General features: G+C 47.4%; 1 protein-coding gene across 6 annotated transcripts in view; it reads left to right on the top strand.

Annotated features, from left to right (window-relative positions):
• The window catches only part of DMD (dystrophin), a 1,614,661-nt gene that overhangs the window by 1,501,726 nt on the left and 87,259 nt on the right, over positions 1-25,676 (top strand). For all 6 annotated transcript variants that reach the window (XM_042974139.1, XM_042974138.1, XM_042974140.1 and 3 more), the window contains 4 exons: positions 7,716-7,790; positions 19,358-19,559; positions 21,815-21,900; positions 24,434-24,591. In XM_042974139.1, coding sequence (XP_042830073.1) covers positions 7,716-7,790; positions 19,358-19,559; positions 21,815-21,900; positions 24,434-24,591 — 521 coding nt within the window. The remainder of the gene's footprint in view (positions 1-7,715; positions 7,791-19,357; positions 19,560-21,814; positions 21,901-24,433; positions 24,592-25,676) is intronic.

Here is a 25,676-nt window from a genome sequence, read left to right as displayed (position 1 = left end):
TTTGGGCCACAGTGGACTACTTAGGTGCTTCTCTTCATGTGTTAGAAAAATTCTAGAGGGGGGCGCCTGGGTGGCTCAGTCGGTTAAGCGTCTGACTTTGGCGCAGGTCACGATCTCACGGTCCGTGAGTTCGAGCCCCGCGTCGGGCTCTGTGCTGACAGCTCAGAGCCTGGAGCCTGGAGCCTGCTTCGGATTCTGTGTCTCCCTCTCTCTCTCTGACCCTCCCCCATTCGTGCTTTGTCTCTCTCTGTCTCAAAAATAAATAAACATTAAAAAAAAAAAATTAAAAAAAAAAATTCTAGAGGGTCCCTGGTGGCAAATAAGTATTACCATTTCACTTCTGGAAGCGTCACTCGGTGGTAATTGTAAGTTCACAGGCTTGGCTTTCTGGAGTTCTCGTAGCTCTGAAGGTGTACTTCCTGTGTCCCTCTGTGTACATTTACTTTATCCCCATTTGGGTGAAGTTCTATGTTGATGATGAGGTTTGAATGAGTTTAGAGTTTAAAAGGCCTCAAATATATTTAAAAACATTCACGGCCAAGTCTCATGGGTTAATGTACCTCTTCTTTCTCAGCTGACTTTTAAAAGATCAGTTCTGGAAACCCTACCCGTTGTCGAAGGGTTCCCAGTAATTCTGCGTTGTCCTCTAAAATCCCCGAGGCCTGGATGTGCTGGCTTACCTTGCTTTCAAGGCAGACTTGGTTTAAACTACTCAGTTTGTCTCAAGCCTCATTAAGACCCATGGTTCTGGTCTCTTCTAGGGAGGTTGACCTGGCCCGGAGAATACTTGCCAGGTGGAGGGTCCGTTAGAACACTATAGGAAGAGTGAGGCCGGGGAAAGAATGCAAAGGGGATGAAAAGATGGTCTTCGTAGCCAGTTCTTAGAGACACTTAATTTGAAGGAGAAAGGAAGAGGGGTGGTAGTTAGCTGGTGTGGACAGAGTACGTGAAGTGTACGTCCTTAGAAGTTGAGAGACACTTGAGTCCATTTATTTTATTTTTATTTATTTATTTTTTGATGTTTATGAGACAGAAAGAGAGCATGAACGGGGGAGGGTCAGAGAGAGAGGGAGACACCGAGTCCGAAGCAGGCTCCAGTCTCCGAGCTGTCAGCACAGAGCCCGACGCGGGGCTCGATCTCAAGCCGTGAGATCGTGACCTGAGCCGAAGTCGGTTGATTCCCCAACCGACTGAGCCACCCAGATGCCCCAAGTCCATTTAAATATCCGCCACCTTCCTGTAGGAGAAGGGGTGCCAGGTGGGCGAGACTGCCTCGTTTTGGCTTCTTTGGAAAATGATGCAAATGGAAATGCAGTATTCGTTTACTTCCTCCTGCATGCCAAACATTCAGGCTGGAACTGTACCAAAAATGATCATACTGCCTCCCAATTGTATGCTTCACTCGTGGTCCCCTGAATGAGTTGGATTACGTTTCTTCGGGGAAACCGAGTTGGTAGGAAGACACAAAGACCACAGCGCTAATTTATCTGTTGGAATAATCTTTGGCCATCCAGCTCTTTCCACTCATTAATTTTATGAGGTCATTATCATTCTTCCTACCTAATAGATAAACACACTAAAACTTTGAGCCTTTACCAAAAAGTCTCATTTTTTTTTTCCCCAAGTCTCATTTCCAAGCCATTGGAAAGCCAGACTGGAATAGTCCTTGTTTTAAATCCTAGACCTCAGTTGAGTCAGAGATAGCAGGACTTTTGAAGCATGATTGAACGGCAGAAACCAGCTGTAAAGCCGAAATGAAAAATGCAAAACAAAAAATGGAAATGAAAGGGCCTAATGGTTTATCTCTTAGAATATTTTCCAAGTTTTCCCTTGACTTTTATTTTTTAATTTTTTTTTTTAACGTTTATTTATTTTTGAGACAGAGAGAGACAGAGCATGAACGGGGGAGGGGCAGAGAGAGAGGGAGACACAGAATCGGAAGCAGGCTCCAGGCTCTGAGCCATCAGCCCAGAGCCCGATACGGGGCTCGAACTCACGGACCGCGAGATCGTGACCTGAGCTGAAGTCGGACGCCTAACCGACTGAGCCACCCAGGCGCCCCAATTTTCCCTTGACTTTAAATGCTGAGGTGTTGTGCACTATTTTTGCAAGACCGTTGTCCAATGTGTGTAGATTTCTGACTTGAGCTGTCGTTCCTCTTTTCTGGCATTTGACACCTTCTACCATCCACCTTCCCCTGAACTGGAAGTAAAAATCTTACAACAGAAATATTTACCAAAGTCCAGAAGAATTCCCAGGCTAAACAAAGGGGCAAACCGCCCCCCCCCCCCGTTACTTGTTTTGTGCCTCAAAATAAAAGCTATAAATGGGCCGTTCCTTCAGTAGCTGGTGATTGAACTTGAGAAGGTAGATAGGTTGATATTTGCCCTTCTTCCGTCAGTTTCTAGATTTCTCTATTTTTAGGCTAGCACCAGCCCTGGATAAAATAATTCAAGTCATGAAGAGGAATGTTCAGTTCAGCGTTTTTATCCTTCTGAAGTGTGCTTTCTACCAGCTGCCATGGAAACATTGTGCAACTCGTTTCTTGGATAGTCTCACCCCTCTTGAGTTCCGGTTACTGAGCGCTGGTGAGCTCATTACAACTTGGATCCAAGTCCTGGAAAGGCAGCTCCCGGGGAAGGTGGAGGCCAGCCTCCCTCCCGCGGGGGACAGGGGTGGGGAAGGGGGGGGGCAGTTTAGGTTTATTGGGCATGCATACTTCAGCTACCAGGTCAGCTCCAGCCGCAGCCCGGGACCGTGTCACGTTGTCCGCAGCTGTCCCACGTCTTGAGGTTTCTGTGTGCATCCTACACGCCTTCCCAAGGCTGGAGACTCAACGCCTCCAGCTGTAAGCCAGAGGGAGCGGTGCTGCAGATTCCTAGCAACACGGGCAGACTCAAACAACACAGATGGTGATCTCTCTTGAGTAGGGCTTTCAGGGCAGTGGGTGGGGGGTCCGCTGAAAGGGTGTCCGAGAGGATAAACTGGAGGCAGAATGCCATAGTCAGGAGGATTTGGAAGGGAACCCAGTTTGAACTGCTTTGGGGACGCTGCGAGAGCTGCTAGAGGAGGAATGTACCAGAGGCCTGTCTCGGAGAGTATTCCGTAGTGAATCGCACCCTGAAAGAATCAGATCACCCTTGCCTCTCCCGCTTGGATGTAGCTTCTGGTGGAATTTGCCAGTTCTTGAAATAAACTGCGAAACATGGCTGAAGCTTCTGACCTCCTTTAGATCATTTGTTCTGAATTCTGAATGGAACCAAGAAAATTAGCAAAGGGGTAGAATTGGTCGTGGGAGAAGGATCTGTTTTAGGAAAGAAGGAAGATGGTAGACGAGGCCGATGAGTCCAGGGGGAGTCGTAAAGGAGGCTTAGGAAGGAAGAGAAAAACAAGAGAAAGTTTCGCCACTGCCTTCTGCCCAGATGTTTGATCGACGCAGTCGACGCCCGACACTTGTGTGCAAGTCAGTGAATGAAAGGAAATTTGGAGTTGGAGGCCTGTTCCTTGGAAAGTGCTACGGGATGGTGGTACAGGAGGAGTAGTGTGTGCTTGACAAGAAGGGCGTCCCCGTGTTTCCATGTGGCTCATTTTACAAAAGAGCCAAAGAGGCTCGTTCATGAGCGTGTGAAGGAAGTCTGGGCCGCCGCGTGTGGGGAAAGCGTGATCATGCTGCTGGTGTTACACCCTTGTCGAGGGGAGGCCGGGAATGAGCGTCTTGTGGCTTAGTGCCCCAAGACGTGCGTTGGCTGAGACCACCCAAAAAGGTAAGCAGAGAGAGATCACGAAGGGCAGAAGGGGGAGGGGGCCTAGGTGAATCAAGTTGTCCTGAGCAGAGAACAAGCTTTGGAGAGAAAAGTGAATTCACTTGGAGGAGAGGGAATCTGTACCAATCGCCTTTGAGGGAGAACGCGTTTAGACCCTTTTAATACATTGAGTACTTTTTACTGGTGTTCATCATAAACAAGAGACCCGCAGATAGATCCCAGGGGTGAATTGTTGGGTTCATTGGTCATAGTTGTCATCGTATATTCTCCTGAAAGTCCACAAAGTGGAACTTGAGAAAGGAAAAACAAAAGACAACACATACTTGACCTTTAACAACACCAAACAATAGATTTCATTAAAATGTACGATTAGAGTAATCAATCACCTGGGGATCTTGTTCAACGTGTTGATTCTGATCCGTGGATCTGGGTGGGGCCAAAGATTCTGCATTTCCGACAAGCTCCGGGTCGTGCTGTTGACCCTCGAATGACGCTTTGGACAACTAGGACCTACCTACCAGTGTATAACGAAGGCACGTCTCCGAACAGGCTCTGTCACAAAAGAACATTGCTTAGCCACGGGGCGGAAACCAGTCTCACTAAAGCGTATGCAAAAGGCACCGTGAAGTCCCAGCCCTGCCTTTTTGCGTGCTCTCTCGCCGTGCCTGGCCACAGCCCTCGGACACAGCGGGTCTCCAAGTGTGGTCCTGGGACCGGCAGCGTCAGAATCTCCTGGAAAGTGGTTAGAGATGCGTACTGTCAGTCCCTCCCCGGATCTACAGAGTAAGAAAATCTGGGAGCCGGGCCCGGGAAATGGTACTTTGAAAGCCGCCCTCCCCAGGTAATTGTGATGCGGGCTCAAGTTGGAGAACCACTGCTCCGGCAGCCGGCTTCTGTTGACTGTCGATGGAATTCGCGCCACCAGCAATTCAGTGACCGGCAGGTGGACCTTTTGGAATCCGGCCTAGGGCACCATTTCTCTGGGTGGAGAGCCTGCTAGATTCTTCTCGGAGCCCGATAACAGAAGGGCGGCCAGTGTTTCGAAACCTTTTCCAGCGGTCCTCGTGTTTCGCAAACCGCTAACGTCACCAGCGCAGACCTATCTAGCGTTAATTTGGATAATTAATGAATCCCTCGGTGTGATGGGAGCTAAATATAGCTGAAGTACTTGGAGTGGCCACCTCTGGGGGGAGGCTTTTTGATGAATTGCTAGCCACCCACCCCTAGAGTGTGCATTCCTGACTCAGAGGGCTGAGCGCCTCTGCGTCGTAGCGTAAGCTAACACGTACGTACGTCATGCTGCACTGGCCACGTGAGGGTTTTCTTTAAACTCGGCGCACTTCAGGACTACGCCACAGTCTCTTTATTCGCTCTCCTGTTGCTTTGTTGCCAAGATTTTAGCTACTGCCGTGGACATGCATGTACACATCTTTTTGTGGACATGCTTTTCTTTCTTTTCGGTAAATCTCCAGGAGTGGAATATCTGGGTCATAAGAGAGATGTGTGTTCAGTTTCATGGGAAACTACTCAACCGGTTTCCCGAGGTGGTTGAACTATCTTCCATTCCCACCAGCAGCGTCTGAAGAGGTCCACTCGCTCTGAATCCTCGCCAGTATACGTATCCTGCATAAGTATACGTATCCTGGATACGTATACGTATATGTATCCTGGATACGTATACGTATACATATCCTGGATAGCGTACTGTCATTCGTGTTGATATTTATGCTGAATATTTTAAACATCTTTTTTTTTTTTTAATGTTTTATTTTACTGAGAGACAGAACATGAGAGGGGGAGACTCAGAATCCGAAGCAGGCTCCAGGCTCTGAGCTGTCAGCCCAGAGCCCGACGCGGGGCTCGCACTCACGAACCGTGAGCTCCTAACCCGAGCCAAAGTCGGACGCCCAACCGACTGAACCACCCTGGCGCCCCGTCTGCCGAATATTTTAAAGTAAATTACGGACATCGTTTTTCTTCTCCCTCATGTCAATTCAGGTTTTTCCGTTTGGTCTCTGCAAAGGCCGTGAAGCTGATAATGTTGACCCAGGCGACTCGGGTGTGCGTTACATTATTTCCCTCTCCTAACCCCCAAGTAGAATTGGCGTCATGGGTGCCACTCGATTGTCTGTTTGTTTTTTTTTTTTTCCTTCCTTCATTCTTTTGTTCGTTTGTTCCTCCATTCGGTCAACAGTTCACTAGCTGCAGGAGACCTGCTTTTTCAGAAAGCGGTTGTATATTAAGTCCCTGGGAGAGATGACAGAAGTAGGAAAGAGAGTCCTTGTCTTCAAGGAGCCTTTTGGAACTGGGTTCCTGAAACCTACCTACACAGAAATGGTAGCAAAGAAATACAGCCCAGTTTAGTGCAAGGCTTGCACACCCTCGAGTAAGGGCATTATCTGAGTAAAGCCTCCTGCTGGGGAAGGTGAGTTGGGCCCGATAGACCATCGGCCTCCATCACTGAGATGTTAACCTGTGCTGACTATTAGAATGATGGCTCCTCAGAGTATAAACTAAATGTTTACTTTAGTCCCAGTTATCTTGGAAAATGCATCTCAAACTCACACACACTAAGAAATTCTCGAAAGGTTAACAGTGCGTATCTTTGGGTAAGGGGATTATCGGTGATTTGCTTACTTGATTGTAAATTTTTCTTTAATGTCCAAGTTGTCCACAGTGAGCATGTGTAACTTTGATCATCAGAAGAAAGTATGATATTAAATGGGTGATGGGGATTAAGTAGGGCACTTGCTGTGAAGGGCCCTGGGTCGTGTATATGAGCGATGAATCACCATGTTCCGCACCCGAAACTGATCTTGCGCTGTTTGTTAACTAACTGGAATTCAGATAAAAACTTGGACAAAAAGTCATCATATAAATAAACCCAGTATTCATCCTTTCAAGCCTGAAGCTCTCCCACAGTGATTTTTAAATTCTACAACCATGCTTTTCATTTACCCGAGATCTTTGTCTTAAACTTCTATCTTTTTTAGAAGGTCTCCTGTATTGTCATTAATGAAATGTTGTTTTAATTATTACCGTGAAAACAAAGTCACCTATACTTAAAAAAAATTTTTATTTTTGAGAGACAGAGATAGCATGAGCAGGGGAGGGGGAGTGAGAGAGAGAGAGGGAGATACAGAATCCGAAGCAGGCTCCAGGCTCTGAGCTGTCAGCACAGAGCCCGACGTGGGGCTCGAACCCACGAGCCGTGAGATCATGACCTGAGCCCAAATCGGACACTCAACTGACTGAGCCACCCAGGCGCCCCGATACACTTCTGAAGAAAAAAAAAAACTCAAAAAAGTATTGCATCGCCCCTTGATTGTTTGCTAAGTTCTAATAGCTATTTCAAAAATAGATTGCTTGTTCTCTTTTAATTGTGTAGCCAAGATCCACTCCAGTAGAACCGAGGTTATAGTCCAGAAGAAAAAGACTCCCTGTGTGTCTGTTCCCTTTTAGGAATAAGGACTACATGAATGAATGCCCTGCGGGGGCTCTGCCACTGGAGTCCTTCACAGAACTTAGCTTTCCTGATTGTCAGACAGCAAAAAGACATTTTTGGGGTTTTTTTTGCTTTTCTCGCATTGACAGAAGTTTTAAAAATGTTTTTTCAATGTTTTTATTCAGTAAACACATTATTCAGTGTGTGAGCAGGGGAGGGGCAGAGAGAGAGGGAGACACAGAATCAGAAGCAGGCTCCAGGCTCTCAGCTCTCCGCACAGAGCCCAACTTGGGGCTCGTACCTCCCCCACCCACAAGAGATCATGGTCAAAGTTGGGCGCTTAACCGACTGAGCCACCCAGGCACCGCGCTAGAATTTTTAAATTTGGGGGATATACAAAAGATTTTTTTCTCTGTGTTACTGTTGTTGTTTCCGAAACATTGGGAGCTTTTGTGCTTTCTGATGAAATAACAAAACGCTCTCTCTTTTGTCTCCTTTTTCCCCAGCTGACCTGAATAATGTCAGGTTCTCAGCTTATAGGACCGCCATGAAACTCCGAAGACTGCAGAAGGCCCTTTGCTGTGAGTATTAACCAGTGCTTGAAACACTTGACGTTCGTCTTGGCTTTAAAAAAAAAAAAAAAAAAAAAAAAAAAAAGTGGGACCAGGGGTATTTTCACTTGCAGAGGGGGAGAAATAGCTATCACACGTCCAGCTGCAACATAGATTTCCCTTTAGTAAGGTGTCTGTGGCCTAATGTGCCCCTAGACTACTTTGTGATATTATCTAGAGTCTCTCCTGTGTCACCGTTCCTTGATTGGACAAGGTGTTTGTACGTTCTGGTCCCAGCTAGTGACACTGGCATCCAGGGTTACCTTTCTGAACCTTGAAATCTCTCTCCCTCTTCTGCCTTTGTTTCTCCTTCTTCTAAACGGTGTGTCATAGTAGAAGGTCAATACCTGCATTAGCCCCGCCGCATTTTGTAGGTGTGAGTAGATTATTAGCTTGACTGCTAATGTTCCGATGAATGATGTGATGATAAAGACCCAGACGATGGGCTAGTTTCTCTGCTTCTGCTGAGTATCCCACGTCCGTGGGGAAATCGTGGCCTGTCATACGGCTCTGTGTCTTCGTCTCCTAGTTTATTTATACCTCTCCGCTGTCATCAAGGTGAGGTAGAATATATTGTTGGAGGGCCCGTGTGCACTGATGATAGAACCATGGGAGAGACAGGCACGGGCCCTACCTGGATGGCACTCGTAGCCTAATGAGGGAGACCCAGGGGGTCCATGAGAGTCTGGAGACATAGGTGAATGCATAGAAGATCGTCGAGAAGGGGCACAACTGGTAAAAGAAAAAAAACAAAACAAAACCGCGCGGTCCCGTTTCTAGTTGCACACTTGATGGGCACCTTGAGGAATAGTGAAGAGACGGTTTCAAAGTCCTGTCTTTCGTTATGTGACAGTAGACTCGGGGTACTGTGAGAACAGCTAGTTGTCGGGGTGAGCTTTTGCTTGAGGAAATGGTGGCTAAGCTCTGGGAGTCCGGAAGGATTAGTCCCGCTTGCTCTAGGAGTGTTCGAGTGGGAAGGAGTAGCGTGTGCTGCTGTATTCAGGAACTGAACACACTGGAGCCTGGCTGAAGCCTAGAGTCCCAGGAAGGGGCTATGGTGAAACATTTGGCCGGAGACCCAGGTGGGGGGCAGATGGTGAAAGGCTTTTGAAACTTATGTGGAGCTTAGAGGTCAGTGGGGAGCCACGCAAGGGGATGACACGGTGGGATTTTCATTTAGAAAAGGTCATCGTGCCCGTGCAGTCGAGTGTGGGTCGACCGAGCGGGTCGTGCACCTGACCAGAGAGACTGGTTGAGCAGTTGTGGTGCTCTAAACTGGCAACGTGGTCTGGGGCGCCTGGGTGGCTCAGTCGGTTAGGCGTCCGACTTCGGCTCAGGTCACAATCTCGCGGTCCGTGAGTTCGAGCCCCGCGCGGGGCTCTGGGCTGACGGCTGGGAGCCTGGAGCCTGCTTCGGATTCTGTGTCTCCCTCTCTCGCTGCCCCTCCCCTGCTCAAGCTCTGTCTCTCTCTGTCTCAAAAATAAATAAAAACGTTAAAAAAAAAAAATTTACACTGGCAACATGGTGGCCCGAGTGGATGCTGGAGTAATGGAGAGAAGTGGAGACAATGGGGAAAATACTTAAGAGGTGAACGCGACAGGCCTTCGTGATGTACTTAATCAGGTGCGTGAAGGGGACCCAAGGAAGCTGCTAGGTGCTCGCTTGGGCGAACGGTGGCCCTGCCCGGTGAAGGGGGTGGGGGTAAAGCTGTGCTACTCAGCAGAAATAGACAAATAATATTTAGGACTCATCAGCCTGCAGATGTTTAGGGAGAGTGTGTAGATGGAGAAGAAAAGAGTATTTACGACAGGGGACGAACAGTGTGCAGAGGGGACTGCAGAGGCGAGGCCCGCGGGGGAGAAGGAAGATCCCAAGAGTGAGAGGGCCGTGTATGGTGTGGAGGAAAGAAGTGGCCGGCTCCTGGGGGGCCGATGTCGATGGGAGGCCAGCATGGGGTTGGCACGAGTGCCCCGCGGATTTTGCAACAAGGGGTCGGTTGCTCCAGGGAGGTTGTTAGAAGCGTGGGGGAGGTGGTGAAGCGGTCTCAAAAGTACGCGCAAAGGGGACGAAATGATGGTTGTCACGGCCCGTTCTTGGAGACGCTTACTTTGAAGGAGATAGGACGAGGGGTGGTAGTTAGCTGGTCCGGACAGAGTACACGAAGTGGATGTACTGAGAAGTTGAGAGACACTTGAGTCTAGTTACATATGTATTTATTTTGAGAGAGAGAGAGAGAGAGAGAGGGCGAGAGCGTCCCCAGGAGGCTCTGCACGGTCCATGCGGAGCCCAGCATGGAGCTCGATCTCACAAACTACGAGATCATCACCGGAGAAGTGTTGGAGGCTTAACCAGTTGAGCCACCCGGGTGCCCCCGAGTCCACTTCACTGAGGAGGAGAGGCGAGGATGAGATAAGAAACAATGGGAGTTCTGGGAGCCTAGGGGAGGTAACGTGGGATCCAAGAGAAGGAATGGGCACCTCTCTGCTGCTGTAATGGGGGGCGGCGAGGAAGGGATCTGTGCAGGTCCGGGTAGCTAAGGAGACCCAGCGGGGGGAAGCTGTGGGAAGCCACGTAGAGGTTTGTTTTCTGCGGGAGGACCGACTTCCCTGCTGCGATGGGGAGCCGAAGGCGAGAGGGTTGTGGGTGGGTTCCCGGTTCTGGAGCATTGGCGAGAAGGGGGCCAATGTGAGCAGCAGCATTAGGAACCCAGTCTGCTCAGTGTTCTGCCCCGGTAGCCGTCCGCACGGCTGTGGCCTTTGTCCGGGCTCACTCAGTACTCGGGGGCCGGGTGGGTCCAGCCCAGGTGGGCAGAGGACAGCTGGGCAAGAGCAGTGAGGATTTGGGCAAAAGAACGATTCAGTGGTTGAAGGGATGTCTGTCGAGGCCACGTTGGGGCAGAGGAGCCGTGAATTCACGTGCAAGCTGGTCATCGGGAGGGAGAAGGATCGAGAGGCTGACCGTTGGGGGCGCTCGAGGAAGAGCTGGTGTGGAAGTCCCTGGAAGGCCGAGAGGCTGTGGTCGGAGAGGAGCATAGCTAAACACTGTGGAACAAGTCCAGGTGACTAGGTCCAGGCTGTGACCGTCTGAGTGGGTCGAGTAGATGTGAACTTGCATGGAGATGAAACAGGAACGCAGGGAGGTGAGGCAAGAAGGGCCGACACGTCAGCCCCGCCCATGTTGGGGTCTTCCGGAGGGGGGCGAGGACTGGGGAAGAGAGAGCTGTGAACCTGGGCTGTTGAGTCTTCAGAAATGAAGGCGCCTGACCCTGGGGTCTGCAGAGGCTCTAGCAGGCGGTCCAGGAGCGTCGCTGGCGTGTGGCTTGGTCCCCAGAGATGAGGAAGAACTGTCCCAGAAGTGAATTCCCCTGGCCGGAGAGCGTCTGTGTTCCTCTTTATCTGGGCCTCTCCGGTGCTTAGCACGAAGCCTGGCACACAGTACGATTCAAGATGTTTTTTCCTGGAATGGATGCATGAACAGAAGTAAATTGACGCTTCCATTTCCTTGTAGCTTATAGTCTGAAGCTGTCACTTTTCAGCTACGTAGCTGCCAAGTTTAAGTGGTTTTTTAAAGGGCTCCCCAGGCCTGGGATTTCCTCCGGGACCTGTTAATGTACCATAGCTGGAAAGAGGTAATGCTTTCCATTGGTAAAGGGATAATTATGAACCTGTTACTCTAAAGGTTTTATAGTATATAGTATATTTCTGGGAGGTCCTAAAAGTCACACTCTGAAAAGGCCCCACAATAGACGAGATGGGAAACCTCATTCTGACCGTCTCTTTCCGTGACGTCGCTTCGTACCTCGGATTTAGGCAGTCTGCGCTTCTCCTGTTAAATCATGATTGTCTTCGCAAATATGTCCCATTTTCTGTCACTTCAACATATGTCAGAATTTCCAATAAATGTTGGGAAAGTGGGGGAATTTGATACTAGAAAAAATTCCGGCCGCTTGAGGTTATAACCTCGTAAAGTTAAGCTCCGAGTGTCGGATGTGGACTTTCCGCTTGTAAACAGATTTGAAACTCTCAGCCTGTCCTTTCTGAGCGCGACTTTTGTCCTCTTTGAAAAAGGTTGCGGGATAGCCCAACGAGGGTGTATTTATCTCAGTTAAGTGCTGGATTCTCATATGTGGCTGGAAGGTTCCACGTGTGGTAGGACTACAGAAGGAAGAGAGTGCCTCTCCCTTCCCTGTTGAAAACCTCTGTGGTCACAGTACTTAACTAACTGTTCAGTAGATGATTTAAGAATTTCCTCTTCACTCGCTGTTCGCTTAGGTTTATCTTCCTACCGTGCTGTCATCTCTGTGCCTGGAAAGCCATGAGAAAGGGCTACTGTCTGTGGAACAGGCAAATAAAACTTGTCCTGGCTAGCTTTTCCAACCAGAGGTCGCTTCTGCCAACTTTTGCTTTAATGAAAATTAATGATGTTATCTCAGGGATCTCCTGATGCCAGTGAAGAGTTGGAATTACTGATGCCTTAGGAAATAGGCAGTGCTACCTCCATTAAAGCACTTGGTCTTAGATGTTTTTTCACTTTATTATCAAAGCGCCAATATTGCAGAAACCCGAATAACACACTTGTATCCACCATAGAGCATTTGCTGTTTAAGTTGGGAGCTTCACCATCGGCGTATAGTGTCCCCAGTTTGTAATCGGTTTAATGTTGCATGACTCCATAGTGCCTTTCGACGCACTGTGAATGAAAATTAAACTCGAAGGAAAGGCAGAGACAAAGAGAAAATCTTGGTAAGAGGGACTTATAAGCTGGTTCATACGGCCGATACCCACCCCCCCGAAAGTTGGGAAGAAGATCATCCAAGCTTCTTCTCAGTCTTTTGTTCTCGTGACATCCTTTAGGTGTGTGGCTTCTAAAATTAAAAATATAGCCAACTTCTAAGAGCAGAAAGAAAACAAGGCGCTTAACAAAGCACACGTATTAGTTGATTAGCGTGTGGTGGGTTGGAGAGAGCCCAGACCATAAGGCTAAATATACTGCAGTTGATAAATGTGACAAATATTCTGCAAACAAGAAATCGAGAACAATTTGCTTCTGTTCGGCAACTGAATCACGTAGTGGAGAGAGTTTGTACAGCCTGGAGTTGTCTGAATCAAGTCACAGCTGCCAGACTCAGCCTCACCACGATGAAGCAGGTGAAAGATTTTGCTCCCTTCTTGGTGGATGCGCCTCACCTTTCGAGAGGGCACCCTGGGTGGCCTGCGACAGGGTTCAGTTGCTAACAAAGACGCCCAGGATCCATGAGAGCGTAGCTTACCCACCCTTATCCACATGGGTTAGAGGCCAGGTCTCTGTTATTTCAGGATTCAAAACAATCTTGAGGACTGGAGCCAAGCTCATTTTCTCCGCTTATGTGGTTTCACAGATCCTGGTGCCCCCAAAGAGGGCTCCTTTAACAGGACTCCCCTCTCTCTCTCCCTCTCTCTCTTCCCTCGCTCACAGGGGAGATACCATAGTCCTATTCAGCGTGTTCCGATACCCGTGAGGTGCACGCTAGGGGAAGAGTGGTTGGCCCGAGCGGTGGTGCTGAGGGTGGTTTTGTTTCCGTTCATGGTATTAGTAGGCTGGCCATCCTTCACCTTCCTTCTGGATCTGTGTGCCCACCAAGTACTCTCTTTGCACTGGGAGGTCTTTTCCATCCGTTCTTTTCCCGTCCCAAGCAGATTGTCTCTGGCTGGGTATTCCTTGCCCAGTTCCCAATTCTCCTTTCATTCTCTCTTATTTCATGTGGTCCCATGCTCTTTGGTCCATTGTTGTCATCGTGTACTGACATCTGTACTCTAAGTAGGAAATGAATGCAAGATGCAAAAAATACCGAGTCACCCAGGCTAACATCATATGAATAGTGGTCACTCCTAAATAGATGTTGGTGGGCATATGTCCCAGAAATCTCTATTACTGTCCACCTCAGATTCCTGGCTTTTCATCACAGGGAAGCAGGCCCATCAATTTAAACTAATATTCCTCAGCGATCAGAGTGTCCCTCTGCCCGATTGTGGCTTTTCTCACATACTAATGGGTCAAATAGCTATTGTTTTTTACGTGTAATATTGTGACAGATGAGACACGGAGCATATAAACCTTCTACCGTAGAGCAACTACCTTTCTTAATTAAACCTTTACCATCGCAATGACCACACAGTGTTCTTTCAGGTTATTATAAATCAGCGTTCCCCAGATTTGACTGGGTAAATATTCCCCTAGGATACTTTTCAACACAGGTCTTTAATAACCGATGTGTCCTGTGAAATGAGAACCAAAAGACATAGCCATTTTAATAGTGCTCCATAGACTCATGGTCGCAGTCAGAATCCAGGGTGTTCGATAGATTGGCCAGCTGTCCTGTTCACTTCTTGACTTTTTTTTTTTTTCCCCACTCCAGATTCTTTAGAGAGTTGACTCATACCTAAGGGAGCGTATTTTAAGCCTCTTTCTAGGCACCAACATTATGTTAGATTTTCCCTTTTTAACACCCACGGTGTGGCTTTGTTCCTCTCGGCACCAGCGTGCCCTTTCTTCAGCATCATTAATTTTAGTCCAGACCTTCCACCCCCACACGGTGTATGTCCCTTGGGTTCAGCCACTTGGCTAGTCCGTGTTGAGCTGGTGGCAAGATAAGGCATGCCCGGGCTGGGCAATCTCTTCAATCTCTTCCCAGGGGTAAAGGGTCAGAGTGGATGAGTACAGAAGAAGGGGGTCACCCTGTTTCTAGGCAACGAAACATTTGTGACAGTCAGCCCCAATTAGTTGAGGGGTGGGGAAGGAGTGATCCCTTCCGTCAGTCCCCGTGCAATTCTTACACTCAACGTTCCAAGTAATAGCCATAATATCCTCTTGCAGAATTTATCAGCCTTAGCCTTTGAGACCCTTAATTGTAGCCCCAGTTCAGGGACTGCTGGGGATGGCATTGAAAAAGAAAATGTGGTGAATTAGGGAATACCTGTGGGTGTTCCCCACTTGAATTATCTTTTTAAGGGCCAGTGGTCTCACGGGTGTAGCCCATTTATCAAAGTGCGCGTTGCCCACGTTCCTTTGGTTACGTCTCCACCTGCAGGCCAGTGAGAGTGAAGCTCACTGGAAGGCGGTTCTGAACTTCCTTGAGCTTTGCTAATGCTTCCAAGGAACCGAATCTGGAGCAGACCTGCTGTGGCCTTGAGCTCTTCTCTGATCCCTTCTCTGAGCTCCTGAGGTTCAGGTTCTGTCATGTCTAGATTGCACTGGAAAGTTCTAACGTCGGTAGCCAGTTTCAAAGCCGGTGCTGCTTGCGATCAAGGGTAGCTTGGCCACCATCATCAACAGTTCGTTTTCGTCCCTTTTTTTCACAATCATCTTTTGTTTTTGTTTTTTTTTTCTTTTTCAGTAATCCTGTAGCCATAGTTTGAGCTAAGGGTGAGTGGGGGGGTCTTCTAAACAATCTGACTTCTGACGCTGATCGCACTGGGAGTGGCAGTTGGGGCTCAGTTGCTCAGCAGCCTCACGGAACCCACATGACAGGGCTTCAGAATTTACAGTTCACCCCTGGAAAAGGCTACAACATGCAGGATATGCATCAAAACCACAGGCTGCCTCACAGCAGAGGGCCCGGGGAGGCCAGGTGCGAGCTCCAGGTGCCCTCTCTGTAAAGGTGGTACCGGGACGCCCTTTGTCTCTTGCATCGAGAACCACCCCTGTGCGCCCAGACCACTTGGGAAACCAGGGAGCGCATAGCGGAATCTCACACAGGGTTTCTCGAAGCCTTCTGGTAATCGGAGCCGATTCTTCCCACATAGCCAGTCCCCAAACCAGATAAAAATGTCAGGGTGACGTCGAGCAATGAACCGTAACGATGACGTGTAACCCACGGCTGCACGTCAACGCAGTAAGGCGCTTCTTTTCATCGCTTTGATCAAGGCTCTGCATCGTGTCGCTCTTTGAGCAGAACAGCAACAAAAAAACATGTTATGCCAACGCCAGGGCCTCTGAAATTAACCCTCACAGCACAGATAACCACATCAAAGTGCAGTGACTTTCTTGCTGGGCAGCAATGTGCTTGCAGAGTCTTTCAGCCCGAAGCGTCAGCTGCTTCTAGAAGGGCGTGATGTCAGCAACAGCCTCCTCTTCCCCCAGGTGCCTCGTGCCGGGGTGAGAGCCGGCAGACACACAGCGGTTATCCCATCATTACCCGCCTCTGTCTCTGTCTCTGTCTCTGCACAAGTTAGGTTACAGGATGGTTTATACACTAGCACAGAGTCTCAGGGGCGACCCGTGGAATGAGCTGGGGGTAATGTGGGCACCGTGGGACTTATTGTACCCAACTTTCTCGTGTTTCTTTTTTTCCCCATTGTTCTCACTGGTAGAGAATGTGGGATGGTTTCCTTTTTCTGTAAAGTCTAAACGGGCACCTTCTGCAGCCTCCCTTTCTGCTATGTCTTTTTATATAAATATATACACATTTATATGTGTATTTATTTTTTTTTTGAGGCGGGGGAGGGGGAGCGCGCAAGCGGAGAAAGCGCGGAGAGAATCCCAATACAGGGCTCCGTCTCACGACCGCGATCATGAGCTGAAGTCACTTAACCAACTGAGCCACCCAGGCGCTCCTGTATTCTTCCATATGTTCCTCCATGTGTCCTGCTATCATACCCAGAGCAAGTCTTCTGATCTCTGATCTCCGTTTTCTCAACTGCAGAACGATTCTAAAGGCGCTTTCTAGTTTTCTGAGCCTATGGTTCAGTAAAAGGCAAAAAAAAAAAAAAAAAAAATCTGGCCTTCAGCTCCTCACTTGTGGCATTTGTAGAAAGGACTAGAGGTATTGAACCTAGAATGTTGAAAGGGCGATTCGTCACAACCAGAGCCTCAGGAACCATTAATGGGATCCTGTGCTTAGGCCCCCCTCACCCCTACCCCTGCTTCATTTTCTGCTTTTCCTACAGGGCAGAGAGGGTCCCGGAGAGCTGGTCCTGTCCCCACCACCCTCTCTCAACCCCACAGCCCTCATGCAGAAGGACACCACCAAATGGTCCCTTTTTCCTCAGTGGCGTCAAAACCTATAGCATCCTGTACTGTACAAATAATTTTTGAAAGAGTGGGTGTATTAGCACAGACTTGCGTTTTTATATAGGTTTAAAATCCATTCCCTAGTTAAAAGGTACACGTATTCATCTCCCAATGGAAATTCCTAGTTTGAGGTAAAAGCGTAGTTTCACAGAATTGTGTCTGCCGGTTGTTTTTTGAGGCTTCTAGAAACAGTCAGTCATTATGTCTAATGTCTCATCAAATAATCTCCGTGTTTTCTCGAAGGCGGTCGTTTTGAACACCTAAGTGCATGTCTGTGTGGCAGTTAAATTGTCCCTATCGATTTTCTCACCTCTTTTCAAGCCCGTAGCCTTGGCTGTGGATACCTAAATAGAAGCCTTGGAAAAAAAATGTCCCATGAAAGTGGCGTTCTTTTGGATGTGTGTGTTTGGCGGAGATGTGTTCTCCGGTCTTCTGTGATGGATCGTTCTCATGTTGAGCCACATCTGGTTTCAGCAGAGCTCAGCACACAGTATTTCTCTCACTATGTCATCTCTGCTCCTGTTATTTCAGAGCAATTGCCTTGCTCCCCTCTGGAGCTGTTTATACTCCAGAGTTTCTGTTCTCTGTGTTACCCATTCACCTGTACAGAGATGAGAGGAGACTCGGTGAAAAGAAATTCATGCACTGTGGCTACTGGTCCGTTTGCTTCCGTCGCGCGAGGAAATTAGACGCTCGATACAAAAATGAGTCTCACGGTTCCCACCTGTTAGTTCGTGTATCCTTGGGTAGAAGGCAAAACATTTATAATGATTAAGGCAGAGTCACAAGAAAATAGTAGAAAAACTCCAAACCACCCAGAGCTTCCTTCAGTTGACAGGGAATCCTGCTGAGAATATTGGTGTTTGGAAGAAATCCGTTCTTCTCTTTCGCTCATGGAAACGGTGAGCTGCCTCTCTCAATGTTCTCGCTCCCTGGCCTGTTGCATTTGCCCTCTGAGGAAGTCCAGCATGCGGAAGAGAGGATGAAAGCTGGAGTCTTTGCTCTCTGTCCCTCTCTCTAGTCTCCCTTGCGGTGTCGCCCGCTGGGCCTTCCCTCCTCGGGGCCTCCTGCCTGCTTGCATTATTAGTTTTTTAATTCTTGCTTCTTTTTCCTACCTGCCTCCCTCTCAAATCGAGTTATGTTCTTTTCTGCCCCTTTAAATCAGGCCTCGGCTTCCACGTAAAGAGGTCATTTCTTTATCTCGAGAGTACTTTAACACAAAAGGAGCGGGGCCTTTGCTTTGTCAGGGTGAGGGCTAGTCCCTGGCCCGTGAGGCCGACTGCTTGGGAGCACAGAGCTTTACTGACTGCGAAGGAAGAGAAAATCCCCTCCTGCTTCTCCTACCAGGCCTCTTTCTTGCTTCCAGGGAAACTCCAGAGGTTACTGTTTTTCTTTCATAAAAGAGAAAAACGCACACCACGTAGGGGAGGATTTACCCCCAGTTTGTTTTCCTTAACATTTAATTAGAACCGCCCACAAATAGCTAGTAAAATGCACTCGGGCCCTTAAATGTGCGTCCACTGAGCCCTGGGCAAGCTCTTTACTGACTGGGATGGTCCATGTTTATCTGCAGTTACATTCACAATTGTGTTGCCCCCTCCCCCTAGATGGGCCAGAGATGTACTTAATTACCATCGATTGTTTGCAAGGCATCTTCCCGTGACACTTGGGAGGAAAGCTTGCGCTGTGCTGACGCTGGACAAGGTTGAGGTTTCTCTTTCGTTAAATTTTCGTCTTTCAGCATATGACTAAATACCACTTCTGACCAAGGGAAACCGCACCCCCCCGCCCCCCAGCCCCCCATCTTAGGAAGTTCTTAGAGGACTTGAAAAGATACTGTAAAATAGAATTTGAAGGTGAAAGAAAGAAGTGAGCCTCGGGTCTACAAGCTGAAGAGATTGTACACTTAGTTCTCCTTTTGAAAAGTTTAGTCAAGTTGATGGTTTTTTCACCTAATACTAAAGTAGCCGACCGATGGTGAGGTGACCGATATTTCAAGGCAAAAATCGCTTAATGATTATAAATGTGTAGCTGGAAATAGAGTTTACACAACCCTAACCATACAGATTAATCAAACCGACCTTCTGTAATACAAAGCCGAAACAGTATTGTCAGGAACTCTTTCGAAATCTCTAGTAAACTACAGATTCTCTCTTATACAGAATGTGCAAATGACTCTGTTCCCATAGAACACTCTAGGTCCCCTTAACTCTCCAGTACCCCCATACTTCAGGAACGGAAACTCTCCCTACCCACCTTCTTCCCCCGGTGCCAGTGAGATTCGACCGTAATAACCTCAGATCACCACTACTCCAGTCATCAAACTTCGAGCTGGGCGGGGTGAAGATAAGCCATTTTGAAAGAGGGTAGGGTTCAGGTTAGGTGTACACTCAAGGGTGCGAAATAACCTGAACAGGATTTTCAAAGGGAAGGGAAAAAGGAGGATTTCCCCCCTCGGAATCACTTGTGATTTTATGTGGCTTTTGCAGTGGATCTCTTGAGCCTGTCAGCTGCATGCGATGCCTTGGACCAGCACAACCTCAAGCAAAATGACCAGCCCATGGACATCCTGCAGGTCATAAATTGTCTGACCACTATCTATGATCGCCTGGAACAAGAGCACAACAATCTGGTCAACGTCCCTCTCTGCGTGGATATGTGTCTCAATTGGCTGCTGAATGTCTATGACACGTACGTATGGCCAGTGTAATTAGCATCACAACAGGGGCCCCAGTCTGGAAATCCTGTCCTCAGGATGAGAGGTTCATGAAGCCCCGTGACCTAATGCTGTCCCTGTGATACATCAGGTTTGCGTTTGTTGAAGCTGAAACATATTTTGATGAACTGGGTCGGAAGAGCTAGAATGTGCGTGGCTCTCAGAAAACAAACAAAACCCGGAGACGCTCATTTTTCAAATAGTAGAATGAGTCAGTGTGTAGCCTTTTCTTGCCCGTGTAATTTGAATTCTTCCATCCACTTCGGGAGCGGCTCCCACTCACTGGCAGAAATGGATGTGCTCCTGGAGACGCTGACGCACCTGTCACCAGATCGGAATAGTGTTCGCTCACACCCCGGAGGTTTTTGCAGAACGCTGTGAATTGATGAGCCAAAAAAAATGAGAGCGAGCCCTTCATGGAGCAAACGGGGCTCCTCAAACTGAGGAGGCCTTATGACACTGTCCAGGTTTCCATTTGGCATCTCCAGTTGATCATTCTCTTAGAGAGGACTTGGTTTTCTTGTTGCTTCGGATTGCCCACATTGAGGTATCCCCGGTTCTAGTTTTTGTCTTGAGCTTAATGAAGACAGTTGACGAAGGCAGCCGGCAGAATTGGTCTTCATTTTGACCGAATTCTTCTTGGACCTCCCAGTGATTACATGCCTCATTTCACATGCAAACAAGGACATATTCCCCAGTTGGAAATCGGGGAAGGCTTTCCGAAAGGAGTTGCATATCAACTATTTTGCCTTTTGCTTTTGTCGTAGATTTTTGCCACTTCTGTGATTCAGACGTACACCTCTTTCTTTGTCGTTGTGATAAGGTAGTGCTTTTTGAATTCCAAGACCATCTGGCTGTGTAATTCTGATCATTATTTACCGAGCCCTTGAACATACCGGCTTTTGATTGTGGATTACACTTAAATTTGGCTCTGATAAGGGTTCGTACTCAGTTGTTCCCGCCCGTTTATTTTGGTACCGTGTTCTTTGTAGATGACATATGAATGGATTCTGAGTGTATATACGGTCCCTTCCACCTGCCTCAAAATTACTTGGGGACAGTTTTAATCGCTTGAAGACCTGAGTTAGAGTTCATGAAGTTTATTCATTAAAACTTTGATTTGCCTTTTTTAAAGAGGGGCACAAGGAGAAAATCTTCAAGCATGGTAATTGTGTTAACGCCTTAAGTTCCCGGATTTCTCTTCGGCCAAGGGTTTTAGGCAGCTATACCAGTGAAAAGTTGAGCATATTGTTCACCAAAAATCACCCCAGTTGGGACCTATCCTTTGTAGTTTTGCAGTGCTAGATGGGAGAATTACGCCACAGTCCCTCTCTCCTTCTCTTTTTAACCACCATCCAAGGTTTACTTTCTTTCCATAACAACATAAAAGGTGCCAATTATTGAAAATCATTCTCTACAGAAGGAAAAATTTTTCATTCTTCGGGATCATTTTTCCGCCATGGATAAAATGAACCATTTTAAGTTTGTCATGTGGAATGCTTTATTTCAGCTTTCTGTGTAAAACGCAAGTGTAAATATATTTCAAACATTGATCCAGCGGTAGGTTGTTTTTAAAATTGCTCTTTAAGATCATACGTTTGATTGTTCTCTAATAGAGGATATTGTATTTTTCTTAGGGAGATAAACGTACATATTTCGTATTATGTGTCATGTGGCCTGACGTGAGCGATTTTCTTCTCAACGAGGGGCAGTCTGATCCAAATCTAAGAGTGTTCAAGAGGGCACAGCAAGTCAGTTGCTGGTATTTCTTTGGCTTTCGTAACCACAACAGGCAATGTGGTTCCGTGGCCAAAATAACTTAAGTGCGCAGCGGGAATTCTTCCACTGACCAACCTAAACCCAGGTGACTCTCCATTGAATAGAAGGATAATTTTTTTTATCCTTTTAATGTAGAGCCACTGTTACAATTCAAGTAAGGGCTTTTAAGAATTGCAGACTTGGTCATCGTTCTTTGGTCAAAGTGGTCAGATTTCCATTGCATTCTAGGCCCTCAGCCGAACAGGTAAGGAAGATAATGAAGAGAAAGAGATGATGAACCGAAAAGCTGTCAGCAAATCTTCCCAAGACGATTGGGTTCCTAAAACCGTGGTCGCTAGAGTTCCCACGTGCAAGGCTTTTTTTCTTAAGAAGTGTTTACCATCTAGGAACGTGTCGGTAATGGGTTTTTTTGTTTGTTTGTTTTCTTTTTTGGTCTGATTATTCATAATAGGGGACGAACCGGGAGGATCCGAGTCCTGTCTTTTAAAACTGGCATCATTTCTCTGTGTAAAGCGCATTTGGAAGACAAGTACAGATGTAAGTCATGTGTGTTAACTCTCTTCTTTTATTAACGTTGCCTAATTACCCCAGTTTTAGAGGGGGAATGACTAGTGTTCTTTTTTTTTTTTTTTTTTTTTTTTTTTCAACGTTTTTTATTTATTTTTGGGACAGAGAGAGACAGAGCATGAACGGGGGAGGGGCAGAGAGAGAGGGAGACACAGAATCGGAAACAGGCTCCAGGCTCCGAGCCATCAGCCCAGAGCCTGACGCGGGGCTCGAACTCACGGACCGCGAGATCGTGACCTGGCTGAAGTCGGACGCTTAACCGACTGCGCCACCCAGGCGCCCCAATGACTAGTGTTCTTACTTGACAGTAGGTTCCTCCCATAAGATGTAGAACTGCTTTGAGAGTCCCCAGCCTTGATTTGTGCCCTTCCCTGTCACACATTCCCTTGCAGGTATTTCAATAGAGAATGAGGATTAACTTCTCCCGTCCAAGTATGATTTTACATTACATTGACTGTGTCCGAATAAAACACATGTTCCTAGAGGATAAAGTCTGATTTCCTAACCCCTTCGCCGGAGTCACAAAAAAGAATGTGAAGGTTTAACCTGTACACTTGCTGACGCTTTGGATTCTTATTTAAAGAGTGCTCTCTGGCATTCGTGTTCAAGAAACATTGTTTATTTTATAATCATCTTACGGCAAGTTGTACAGACATCTCCAGATCTGTGACGTGACTTCCATTTTATTACTTGAGAAACTGATAGCGTGCCGTTTCTTACAGGGTAAATATCACCTTATAGAATTTCCTTCTGGTTAGCTCTTGGGTTCTTCGGCTTCAATCTGGTGCATCCAAATTAAAAGCAAATGCTAGAGGAGAAAAAATGGTCGTGGTGACTAAACAACCATCCGTTCCCACTGTGAGAGACTGTACTTGGTTTTCGCCCTTTATATGCTTGTAAGAAGTCTTTATGGTGGGAACGTTAAGCAAACCGAGCCTGTCCTGTCGTTTGTCTTTTCCCCTAAGGCCTAGCCACGCAGGGATGAGATGTGCTGAGTTTAAGGATGGGCAGGAGATAAAAGAGATTGAATTTCTCCAAAACCACTCATTTCGCCCCAGGAGGAAGCCACAAAAAATACACGAGCCCTCTTAAGCTCTCACTTTTATGTAGTTCCGCTTGGGGTTTTTTTTATCCCCCGATCCAAAGAAAAATAGCCCAACGGCTTTCATTAACCATTTAAGAAAGGTATTTTGGATACAGTAGAGTATGTCTATGGGTTTTTCCCCTTTACACAGTGGAGTTACAGGTGAGTTTAAGATCTAACCTTATCAGTGGTATAGCAATGGCACAGCGTAATACCAAAGGGTGCTTTGAGCCTGTGTGTCAGATAACTAAGAGGGAACATATTTTAAGGCTGCGGAAGCAAAAATACTAACTTTAAAGTGGGATACGTGGGGCGCCTGGGTGGCTCAGTCGGTTAAGCGTCCGACTTCAGCTCAGGTCACGATCTCGCGGTCCGCGAGTTCGAGCCCCGCGTCGGGCTCTGGGCTGACGGCCCAGAGCCTGGAGCCTGCTTCCGATTCTGTGTCTCCCTCTCTCTCGGCCCCTCCCGCGTTCATGCTGTGTCTCTCTCTGTCTCAAAAATAAATAAACGTCAAAAAAAAAAATTAAAAAAAAAAAAGTGGGATACGTGAAAATAATTCATAATTTTGAAAAAAAAATCCGTGTGTATTGGAGAGATGGTAAAAGGCTGTGGGTGCCATCTTTGATACTTGGTTAAAATATTCCATTACTTAGAGCTTAACATGTGCTTCATGAAAAGGAAAGGCTTCCTTGAATTTGCTTTCGTTGGCAGCTTTTCTCCGAATACCGGGTCTGATGAAAATGATCTTATTTCTGAGAACAGAACATACGTTGCAGGCATCGGGTTTGGTCCCTCATTCCGTGATGCTTGTGGCACATGGCTGACCAAACACGGTCCCTGCCCTCAAGGGGGATTATTGTTCTTCAGCCAAAAAGATAGACGTCCATTAAAACAATGACCGTATTGAGTGATGGGCGCTAATTTACCAATACGTACAGCCTCCTTTGGGAACACATACAAGAAACTCCATGATCTTAGGACTTCATAAAGAAGTTCCAATTTGGGTACAATTTTGAATCTCTGATGTCCAAAGGGGATGGTGCTTTGGACCAGTTACGTGGTTCTTTCTGCTAAGATGTTTATTTTCTGACAGTGGTTATGTCTTATATATAAAATATCTCCCAGAGGGCTATGTTTGGGCTTAGGAAAAATTCAGTTGTCAAAACCGTATGTAAACTTGCATTTCTCGCAGGGCCGTAGCTTATTTAAAAGCTGTCACGTTTTGTATATACACAGTGATGATTAACTTGATCCATAAAAATAGTAAATGTCCGGATTCACATGAATTAGAAGGAACCGCTCTCTGTGGAATCAGGGGCTCCTGTTAATAATGAGTACCGGGATCAGGGTTGGGAGGTTTTGCTCGCATCCGCTCGATGCTGCTTCTTGGTTGTTGAACTTCTCGTCTTCCATTCGTAGACCTTTTCAAGCAAGTGGCAAGCTCCACAGGATTTTGTGACCAGCGCAGGCTGGGCCTCCTCCTGCACGACTCTATCCAGATCCCGAGGCAGTTGGGTGAAGTCGCATCCTTCGGGGGCAGTAACATCGAGCCGAGCGTCAGGAGCTGCTTCCAGTTTGTGAGTTACCTTCTTAAGCCGCAGGTTCCTTTTTTGTGTTTCAGAAATTGAAAACAAAAACGGGCAACTCGAGTTTGTTGCGTTAGCGCCCGTGCAGGCAGGTGGGTAGGGGATTGGTGCTTGAGACCTCTGTGGGCAGTGGCTTCTGGACTCTGGGTTTTGAGAGAGTGGAGGGTACGGGGGGAGGAGAAAAAAAATCTCTCTCCAGCAGGGACCCCCATGGTTACTAAGGTGCCGGGAGGGGAGAGAGTCTGCGGTGGTTCAGCAAGGGAGGAAATACATCTCCAGCCACAGAAATCCTTGGTAAACAAGAAAATAGGGGCGCCCCCGTGGCTCGGGCGGTTGAACGTCTGACTCTTTGGATGTCGGCTCAGGTCATGATCTCACGGTGTGTGAGTTCCAGCCCGCATCGCGCCCTGCGCCGACAGTGCTGAGCCTGCTTGGGTTTTGCTCGCTCTCACTCTCGGCCCCTCCCCCGCTCACATTCATTCTTTTTCTCTCCCTCAAAATAACTCAGTTTAAAACTTAAAGAAAGAAAATAACTTTTGTAGGTGAGTCTTCAGTCCCTTAGCTTTTTTATCTTTATTTAAAAATTTTTTGTTGTTTTTATTTTTTCCTTGATGCTTTTTGAACCCACTTCGGTTCTGTCATCATAGCCTCCTTTTCAGTGGCTGTTGGTCAGGGGTTGAAATGACTCTCTTTTTGTAAGTTTTCCTTTTGTAGCTTGGACGTTCCTCTGCTATTCCAAGGCCTGAATGGTGACTCCCTCCGTAACAGGGTCAGAGATTTATGCCCCGCTGGTGTTCCGTCCCCGGCGCAACGCGTGGCTTGTCCGTTCGCTTTCTTATCCTGCCCCGTTTCTCTTCCACATCCCAGTCAGTGCCCCCCAAGACCCTTCCTCCCAAGTGGCCAAGAACTCCCCTGATAGATACTGAGGTGGTTTGCATTTTCGCCACGGTCGGTGATGCTGCGGTGAACCTCTTTATGCATTCCGCTGTTTTCCTTGATGGAAGTTTTTCCCTTCAGATAAATTCTCCGGAATGGGATTACCAGACTCAAAGCTAGACCTCTGTGGCTTTGCATAC

Source organism: Panthera tigris, chromosome X, assembly GCF_018350195.1.
Source record: "Panthera tigris isolate Pti1 chromosome X, P.tigris_Pti1_mat1.1, whole genome shotgun sequence".
NCBI classification, from domain to species: domain Eukaryota; kingdom Metazoa; phylum Chordata; class Mammalia; order Carnivora; family Felidae; genus Panthera; species Panthera tigris.
Note: the sequence above shows the minus strand (reverse complement) of the source record. Positions and strands in the feature narration are given on the sequence as shown.